The sequence below is a fragment of the Boleophthalmus pectinirostris genome, unplaced genomic scaffold (assembly GCF_026225935.1).
Source record: "Boleophthalmus pectinirostris isolate CB_2022bp ecotype Guang Dong unplaced genomic scaffold, ASM2622593v1 HiC_scaffold_6, whole genome shotgun sequence".
NCBI classification, from domain to species: domain Eukaryota; kingdom Metazoa; phylum Chordata; class Actinopteri; order Gobiiformes; family Gobiidae; genus Boleophthalmus; species Boleophthalmus pectinirostris.
Window position 1 is genome coordinate 29,286,037 of NW_026571447.1, and position 10,225 is coordinate 29,296,261.

Sequence of the window (10,225 nt, forward strand, 5' to 3'; positions counted from 1 at the left end):
TTTGTGCTTTTCTGGAGGATGAAACTACATTTAAATGCTAATTATATGTATTAAATATATAATCTAATATATGTCAAGTAAACAGAAGCAAAAAGGAAACGATATGAAAGTGTCTAATTTATTCAACAAGTAGTCCCAAAGGCCTTTTTAAAGCCATTCTGCGATCATCCCGGAGATTGGCGTCAACTGTAAACGCGACATCAGGAATTTGTTGTTGACCATTATTGATATGAGTTGTCCTGGAAAAAATTGACTCAGAGCGGAAGTTGTGGCTGGTCAGCGATTGGAGAATGTCGGTGGGTGTTGCAGTATTTTCCTTATCGCCATTGGATTTCCTCTGCGCCGCTCAAAGCCGCCGCTGCGCCTCTCCAAACCAGACCCTTTCCTGCGCCGTGCCATAGCCTCCAGAGCAAAAGACAGTCGAGAGAGGGGGTCAAGATGAGGTAAAACATGCATTATTCCACTTATAAACCACTCTTATTCTGTAGATTTTTTACAATGTACTGAAGATTTAATAGATCTCCAATTTGGCACTGCGTAAAAGTCTGTTTTGACAGGTTAGCTAGTGTTGTCACGGAATTTAGCCTTATCGTTTCTACTTTGGACCCTTTTTGTGGATAAAGATAAACATTATGATTCGGCCATATCAGGATAGCACTCTTTGGTAGGGTCTTTGTAAATAAATGTGCGTTATTACGGCTTAATTAAACAAAACAATGGCCAAGTAGCTAGTTGTGGCTAACTGGCTGGACATATGAGGTTACAGTAGCTAGCTATTGAGTCAAAACATTTTACATTTGCTTTGTAAGTTTTTCCTTGGAAATGGTTGAAAATCCTTCACTTCCTTTTTAACATAATAATCGTATCCAAATACAAGTCACCATTACACATTCAGATTACGCATTTAAGTCTATGTCCTAATAAGTAGTGTAACAAGTTTATTACTACAGTTTAGTCATGTTACACGTAAATCTAAGTATTTGGATTATAGTTATGTGATTTAAACCTTACTATAGATAGCATGGACTATTAAACCTAATAAGAATACATTGGTGCCACTACTTTCTAGAATTTGCCCCAAACTATCCCTGAGCCTGTCCATTGTGTGAGAGACAAATTTAGCATCTGACATTATTTTGTTGGGAGTCTCCGCCCTGGTTTTCAAGGACGTAAGGTGCAACAATGGCATCAGAATGGTTCTTTTTGTTTTCGCTATCAGGCCAGGACATCAGCCAACTAACTGCTCTTTATATTGTCTATACTCAGCCGGCGTAATGCCTCCATGAAAGTTTAAAGACGTGGGCAGTTTATTAATAGGGGCATTTACTACAAGACTACACGTGATTAAATGCAGCAAGGAGAGAAAAATAAAACCCATAGGACTTGTTACTGCACTAAATGTCAGTATATGCAATGTGTATGGGCAATACCGACAAAATTAATCTCTTTTTATTATTATTTTTAGTTATTATGGTAGTTCATCAGAAATGTTCCAAAGTTGCACAGCAAGTGAATGGACTAAGATGAACCAACAAGTGCAAAAACGTAATTGTAAACCTTACCGTTTAGACCGCAAATTGACAACATGTTTTTGAAGCCTTTTTAATTCAGATATAATAGGCTATAGAGAATATAGTGGATATTCTAATTTTGCAAATCTTCAAAACAACAACCATGATATAACTTAAAACTTAAATATACACCTCCTTCCATTGTAAATCTGCAATATTGTTTCTATTAGATTCACAAATTGATTATTATGTTTATTACTATGTTGATTACTAAGTTCAAACCATAAATGTATTCTTCAAGCCCAACATTGCACATTTTGTACAAATTTATTTGCTTAGTAATTTTAGAAACATTCAGCAGCAATGGAGCAATGGACTGAATTTTGAACTAACCAAAAATACTTGCTGGTCAGCGATTTTGTGGAGGATGTGTGACTTTTGGTGATTAATGCCTACATGAACCTAGATGAAACTATAGGTCAAGGAACATTGTCTTGTATTTGCTGTGTCCTATCTAATCTCTTCCTCTTATCATAACAACTCTATCCTGTACTTTTATCGCTGCTATTGAGAAATTCATGATTATAACCACCTTTGGCCTTTCAAATTAACTTTAAAAGGATTTGTTATCTGTCATTAGCGGGCAATCATTTCTATGTTGAAGTCTATTGAGTGTTTAAGCATCTCTAATTAGTTCTTTTGTGTTAAAACAGGAACAGGGAACTAAAGGCGGGCACGTGAAGCTACAACTGCAACTTCGTCATGACATGAACTAAGTCCCACCACGAACTGCCTCATTGTCTGTCCTTTGTTTTCTGTTTTTTTATGTCTTAATTTTTATTTTATTTTATTATTCACCCTCCTTTTGTGGAGAGAAGTAAGGAGTATCCATCTACTAAACATCAATCACACTACTGTCTACCAGGCTGGCCCGGTAACTTTGGGTAGCCTCCTTTACATCACTAAGATCAAAGATAGCAATAATGGTATCAAAGGTCTTGTCAGTACCTGCACTTATCATATCTTGTGGCATTTGATTACATTTAAGCCAGCACTTTTATTTAAACTATTTACACAAGTCGCTGCATTAATTTAATTTTCCTATAGCTGCCTTTTTCTGAGCAATCTTTGTTAATTATTGTCTTAGTTATGTTTATTGAGGTTTTTTTAAGGCAACTTGCTGTTCTAAATAATTATTTAAAAGTGGAATTTTAATTTGTAGCTGCTTAGCAGCTTATTTTGATTTATTTTTTACTTATTCATCACTGTTCAGATTTTATAGTTTGGTTTGTGAATAGATGTTCAGAAGGCAGTGAACTTTAAAATTATAATTGTTTTTAAACGAAGACAAAATGGTTAGTCTAAGCTTAAATACTTTAAGAAGAAGATCTTTCAAACCGGAAGTTACATTTAATGAAGATGCTCGAGATGACGGGAAAACGCCAAATGACATTTTCAGCCATTAAGCACTGAATATATATTGCTCTATGTATATTCCACATTACTGGAGCGACGGACCTGCTGAAGTTGTATCTAAAGTACAGAGCTGATGAGGATGCGCTCCCCAGACCCGTCTTCACTTTCCCCGTCGGAGGCACTGCTTCATGGGCAGTTTGCCAGCTGGGGTTCTGGGAGTAACAGCAACAACAACAGCTGCCCCAACAGTCCTGGGGGTCCAGGCGGGATCTCCCCCGCTGCCTCCCCCACCCCCCCTTCGGCCTCTAACTACGCCTTGACCCTGACTTACTCCCACATACACATCCAGAGACTGTCCCCTCGGCCCGGGAAGGAGGCCCGGCTGCTCCTGCCTTTGTCTGAGCTGGTGGGGTGCAGCTGTCCCCGTGCTCCTGCGCCTCCCCTGCTGGTACTTTACTGGTATCCACCGGGCAAAAAGCGCAAAGGGGTGTCCCGGCGAAGGCAGGTGCGGGCGTACCTGTCCGAAAGCCGCACTGAAGCTGAGAGATGGTCCGCTGCAGTGCAGTGTCTGCTCCGAGGGGTCCCTGTAACCGCGGATACAGGTGAGTGTCACACCTTATGTATTTCTTTACACATATAGAGTGATTGTTACGAAATGTCGTTTAAATGTTTACTTTGTACTTTGCACTTGTAGTTTTTCAGTCATAGTGAACATTCTGCTTGCGTTCTTTTATTGTGGAACATTTCCCTTAACAGGCTGTTTATCTATGTTTTGTGTGGCTCTAAAAATATGTTAGGATTTATTTATACTTTTGGCCTCTTCTGTCTTAGCTCTTATCTGTTCTGCACAGACAGACCGAGGGTGGGTCGCTGTTTTCACTGCGTTAATCCTCAGCTGATAACTAGACCTTTTAAAGCTTACTTTCACAGGATAAACTTTCAATGATGCATATGTCAGAGTTATTGCATCACAGCAGATTGTGTGATCAAGCCTATGCAACCTATAACATGTTTTACTTCGTATTAACTTCAATCTTTTGCTCTGATATCAGTGTGGTTGTGTGATGTGTCTAGTTTGGATCATGGTGTACTTTTAGTGTGTTGTATTTGCACTGCGTTAGTGTGATGAATGTTGGCATTCTAAAGAGTTCACATCTAATACTTATATCTATTTTTAAGTTCTGCCCTGGTTTGAGAGCTGAGAGCCAACTGGTATAGGGCAACACAAAAATGTTTGCTGTTTTTTTTTATTGTCTTTTTTATTTTATTTTATTTTTTCAATAGAGTTTTCAAGAAGTCTGCTACCTCGTCCCAGGCGGCTACTGTTATTGGTCAATCCTTTCAGTGGGAGGGGCCAAGCAATGCAGTGGTGTCAGACCCACATCCTGCCAATGATCAGAGAAGCCAACATCAGCTACAATCTTATCCAAACAGGTATGATCACTGGAGCCTGTGAAACATCAAAGTATAAATCTAACTTTAACTTAAATTTAACTTTGTGAACTTCTTCAGAGCGCCAGAATCATGCCAGAGAGCTCATACGAGAGATCTCTCTACCAGAATGGGATGGAATCATCATTGTGTCTGGAGATGGCCTCCTACATGAAGTATGTCCTCAGTAAATGTTATGATAAACATGTTGCAATATACAGTTCAAGATTCTAGTTTATTTATATTAATTTTAATGTATGTTTGTAGGTAATTAATGGTTTGATGGAGCGTCCTGACTGGGACCAAGCAATAAAAACCCCTGTGGGCATTTTGCCCTGTGGCTCTGGAAATGCACTGGCCGGCTCCGTGAACCACCACGCAGGGTAAGTATTTAGCTTTCTAATAAAGTTGTTATCGTTATTCTAATAGCTAACATAGCTGTGTTATTGTCCACAGATATGACATGTGCCTCCGGGAGCCCCTCCTCTTAAACTGCTGCTTCCTTCTTTGTCGTGGAGGAGTCCAACCTATGGACCTGGTGTCTGTGACCACCAGCCCCTCCCCCAACAGCCACTCCAGCGCCCCCCGAAGACTGTTCTCCTTTCTGTCCGTCGCCTGGGGCTTTGTGTCAGATGTTGACATTGAGAGTGAGAGGTACAATATTTTTCTGTATGTAATCTTATTATTTCTGCTCTCCAGAACCTAATGTTGCCTCATTATCTTGTTTTTGCAGATACAGAGGCTTAGGCTCAGCTCGTTTCACTTTAGGCACCCTTGTGCGCATAGCTTCTCTCAGATCTTACAAAGGGCGACTCTCCTATTTACCTCCTTCTATCACCACCACGTCTCTAGACACTACGCCTCCTCCTCCACGTCGCCCCCTGTCCCGCAGTATCACCGAGGGACTGGAGGGTTTCTGCAAAACACCCATTCACCGCACTTGCTCGGACATGGGCATCAGCGAGCAGAGGAGCCTCCGACGGGGTGAAGGAGAGCGGGAGAAGGAGGAGAGGCAGCGGGAGAGAGAGAGGAGGAGGCAGAGGGCCAGAGGAGGAGGAACGGGAGTGGTGCGGGCCAGTAGTTTGGCAGAGGACAGGGAGAGAGAGCTGGAGATGGAGGCTGAGGAGGAGTTATGTTCTGAGAGATCTGGGACCAGTTCAGAATCTAATGAAAGGGAAGATTGTAACATGAGAAAGAATGAACGGTTGGTTGGCATAAAGGATGAAAGGGAAGAGGAGGGCACAGTAGAGCAGGACTCTAGTGAGATGGATGACGATGACCGGAGCAAAGACGGTGATGAGGACGAAAGCGAGGGGGTGTTACCGGCAAAAGAAATGGGAGAGAACTATGGGATAGATTCAGGACAAGGAGGCAGACGAAGAGACTAGAACTGGATATATAGAAGACAGTCCCCAGGAGAGCAGACAGGCTGTTAGAAAGAACTCAGCTCCTTCCAGTCAAATCGTCAGTGCGCTGTTGAGCCAACCAGAGCCTGACACTGCTCCTTACACCGTGGAGGACATGGATCTAAATGGAACATACTACCAGCATGACGCATACCCATTGGACCCTCGTGAACGCGCACTGACCATCTCCTCTCCTTTTCGGCACTCCCCCTTCTCCTACAAACCCAAAGCACTTGACCAGAACCAGAATGCTTCTCGCCCACGACCTCTCTCCCTCCTTCAGCACTCACAGTCCAACTCCCTCCCTCCAAAACTCTCCTCTCTGTCCCTGTCCCTCTCTCCCACTCCTCCCTCATCACCCTCCTGCGCCTCCCCTCACGCCTCTGCATACCTGGCCCCGCGCATTAACACCCCAAACTCTACCTCACCTTCGCCCTTACGCACACCGTCCTCTTCTTTTAACTTTGACATTGCCGAGCCAGCAGGACCATTTAAAAACCGTCCACTACCTTCAAATCTCCCTAAAGATGACTTGTTACCCCCTCTGGACCAGCCTCTTCCTACCAGAGACTGGGTTACCATTGAAGGTGATTTTGTCCTGGTTTTGGCCCTGTATCAGTCCCATCTTGGGGCGGATCTGCATGCTGCACCACAAGCCAGGTTTGACGATGGCTTAATTCACTTAACGTTTGTGCGGGCGGGCATCTCTAGAGCCACTCTGCTGAGGCTGTTCTTTGCGATGGAGAGAGGGACCCATCACTCCGTCAGTTCGCCGTATGTGAGTCATGTGACCTGTCGAGCCTTTCGCCTGCAGCCCCTGTCTTCACGCGGGACCCTGACGGTGGATGGAGAGCTTGTTCCCTATGGGCCTCTTCAAGCACAGGTCAGAGCACTAACTTTGTTTGTGAGTTATGTTTTATATTTATGTATAAGGCTGCATAATACATTAATATCTAAATTTTCCCTGTTTTTTCAGGGGAAAAAAGATTAAGCCTGAAATGTTTGAAATATAGTTCTGAAATAGAGATAGACCTGGCTGGCTAATATTTTCAATATTTAGCATATCAGCTATCAGCAGATCTTATCGGCTGTTGATTGATCTGGATTCTAAACAGTCTTGACATCGGCCATGAAAAAAACGTGATCTCTATTCTGAAATATATGGGATTCTTAATTCATACATTCATTAATACAGCAGTTCATATTTGAGTCATGTTTCAATGTTTAACCTGAAATCAAATTGATCCCAATTAGATTTTTTCCAAAATTGTGCAGCCCTATTGTTTGACTCAAGATGAGTCATGCTGTTTGTCTTTATTTAATTCTCCTACCTACTGTGATGAATAAATGGGCCATGTGACACAAGATTCATATCCCTATCTTGCTTTTATAATATTTCATGTACACTTCTGCATCTTCAGAGTCACAAGTCAAAGCAATGTAAACTGCACTTGGAGAAGATATGCCACTTCTCCACTTTTTTGGGAATGTTCCACAATATGACATTAAACTCATATGTTGCATTTATTCAATGACAAGTGATTTTATTGCTAAGAATTACCTTGAAAAACATACATTCTCACGTCTTCACAAGTCTGACCTGTAACTTGGCCTAGTGGTATCACCACCTTGTCTACGAGAAGATTTATAAGCCCCATTGTGGAACATTCTGTTCCAGATCTATAAGGAGTCAAGCAGGTGGCAGACCCTCTGCCTGAAAAGTTTCTTTTAACTTGAATTTAATTACTTTAATTACTTTATTATCTGAGTTACAAAATGTGTTACAGCATTGACTAATATAGACTGTCTGGTTTTCTGTTGTAGGTTCATCCTTCCTTGTCTCGTCTTATTGTCGGCGACTCTGGAGTGAAGATCACACGATTCTAGGGACTCAGGGATTGGTTGAGCTGCGTTCAGCATTGTGTCTACTGAATTATGTAATCTCTGTTGCAATGTCCACTCTGCTATGAGGAAACTGAGGAAGAAGGGTAAATCAAATGAGACTCTTAAATATCCCGGGCTGCTGAAACTGCTTTTTTAATGAAAAGGGATAACCCACCGAGCCACATGTTTTTGAGCGCAGGGATTAATGTCTTTGAAAAATGGGAATTGAAAAAGTTGCACAGTTGTAGGATTACACATGGCATCCTCTGAGAAGCATGAAACTGCACAGCTTGGAACAATAAGAGGGAAAACAATCAAATGTGTGATTGGTGCAGATAGTGCATGTATCCGATGTATACATTAGTCGTATGCATGCAGAAAAGCACTACCTGTTTTTGCCTTACCATGATATTGAACGGAATCCAAATAATAGTAGAATTGTATTAAATCACACTTTAAATCACAGTGAACGTCTCTGGGGTATGCACCAGAATAAATGATCCATTGGCCTTTCATATCTAACTAAGTTTTATTGAAAAATCTCCCTTCTGGAATGCCTTATTTGCCGCTGGACAATGTTGTTGCGGTGCCCTGATTTTTTTTTTTACTTAAAAAGGAAAATTAGATACTTCTTAAATCCTTAATTAATCTTCATAACAATAAATAAATATCACATGAAGACCGGCTAGGCTTATATGTTTAGACAAACTGATAGAGCTGTATTGTAAAGTGTATTTCCAACAATTTGCTGCATCATTGCAGAACTTTGACTTTCATGCAATCGAATCATTGTGCAAGATTTGACTACCTTTAATAGGTTACATTGATGTGTTAACATTCAAACTGCCCATGGATGGATACTGAGGTGAAGGACAGGTCAGTTTCTTTGGCAAAATTTGCCTTTTAGTTGTCAAAATACTGTGGTTTTACCTGGTTTATTAGATTCTTTTGTACTGTCCTTATGAAACAAAGAAAATGCAAGTTTAAGTTGTACAAATTAACTGCAGAGAATTTTTCCCATAATAGTTTCAACAAGTATTGGCATTACTTAGAGGCAAATTAGTTGTCTACTGAAACTGGTTGGTTTGTCCCAATCCTTTACATGAATTGTTCAACATTTATGGATTTTTTTATTCTTAAATTTTTTTTTAACGGGCCTGAGAGTTATTCAGGCCCCTGCCCTATATCTGAAACCATAACAAAACATTCTTAGTTTTGTGAACACAGCCTATCCATGGGTTTGGAAAAATTTTGAATGGTCCTCCATGCTCAAAATGTCACTATATAACAGAAAGCTGACACCCATGAATAGGGAATTTCTGCTGTTAAACTGTCTCCAATACATTTTGCTAGCCTGTCTTATGAACTGATACACGATTCTTGATGTCAGCAAACGTAATCGGCTTAAGTGAACTTGAGCATGTCTGAACTCACAAGCCTTTATCAGTAGCTTTAGACTGTTTTGACGTTTAGTTAAATCATACAATTAATGTCATGTCATTTATTTGTTTTTATTTTGCACATTTACATAAGAGTCAATCACACTAGAGTAGAGTGGGTAAACCGGTGCTTTTCTATGAACAGCTCCTAAAGTGATCATTTCAAAGCAATGGTATATGTAAAGATGTTTCAGAAATAAATAGGCCTACTGTTAATATTTTTCTATATGAAATTTGACACTCAAAATACATTCAAAAAGGCATTGATTCATAAGTATTACACATTTTACACACACCAGTAACATGGAGAAATTTGCCCGTAATTATCAGAAATTACCTCAAATTCTATTTCCGTTCAAAATTTCTGTAATAAAAACAACCTTGATCTAAAGTAATTTACACAAAAGATTTTGTAATCACCTCAAATTTGTCGCTTTCTCTGTAAACTCAAATATCTTAAAAACAGCCTTGATCTTGCCATTTAGAAATTATATCTGCCTATCTACTTCTATACAATGTTTTTTTTATTTTGTTGTTTTTTGTTTTTCTTTTTTGTAATTGCTCATCATTACCATACTGTAATTGTATTTCATGCCTCATCAAAGCCTTTGTCCTGAAACTTCCTGTGACTGGACCATTTTGAGAGCAGAAAGATGGATGACATATTTTTGCTTCGGGCCTTTATTCTTTTGTTTCACCGCACACAAAGCAGCTAGTACACAAATATTTTACACTGTGCTTTCTCAGCTACAGAATGTGATTTTTTATCAGTATAGACTTGTACACATTTCCAAATAGAAGCATTGATTAATAAAGACTTTGAAGTAATTGCCATATTGTTTACTCTTGATGTAAAGAGAAAATAGTTTACTTTGTTGAACATGTGTTAGGTGCAGTGTTAGGGACTGATACCTAAAAAAGCTGTTTGTTTGTCATGGACTGCCTGTAAGGATGTTGTAATTATTACTAAACAACTATGAAAGATGTACAGTTAATAGTAATATGATTTTGAATAAATGTAACTTCATACATTTGCTTTGAGTCAACTGTAATCCTTTCTATTATTATGTATCAGTAGATTGCATGGAAATAAACAAATAATTATTAAATCATATAAATATAAATAAATAAATAAATA

General features: G+C 39.8%; 1 protein-coding gene across 1 annotated transcript; it reads left to right on the plus strand.

The window, feature by feature from the left end:
• Positions 1-290: 290 nt before the first annotated feature.
• sphk2 (sphingosine kinase 2) lies at positions 291-10,128 on the plus strand. Its single transcript, XM_020927880.2, is given in 9 exon segments — positions 291-443; positions 2,225-3,529; positions 4,212-4,361; positions 4,440-4,534; positions 4,626-4,741; positions 4,815-5,012; positions 5,092-5,722; positions 5,724-6,647; positions 7,589-10,128. Coding segments are annotated over 8 exon segments (2,646 nt in total). The 5' UTR covers positions 291-443; positions 2,225-3,060; the 3' UTR covers positions 7,652-10,128.
• The last annotated feature ends 97 nt before the right edge of the window (positions 10,129-10,225 follow it).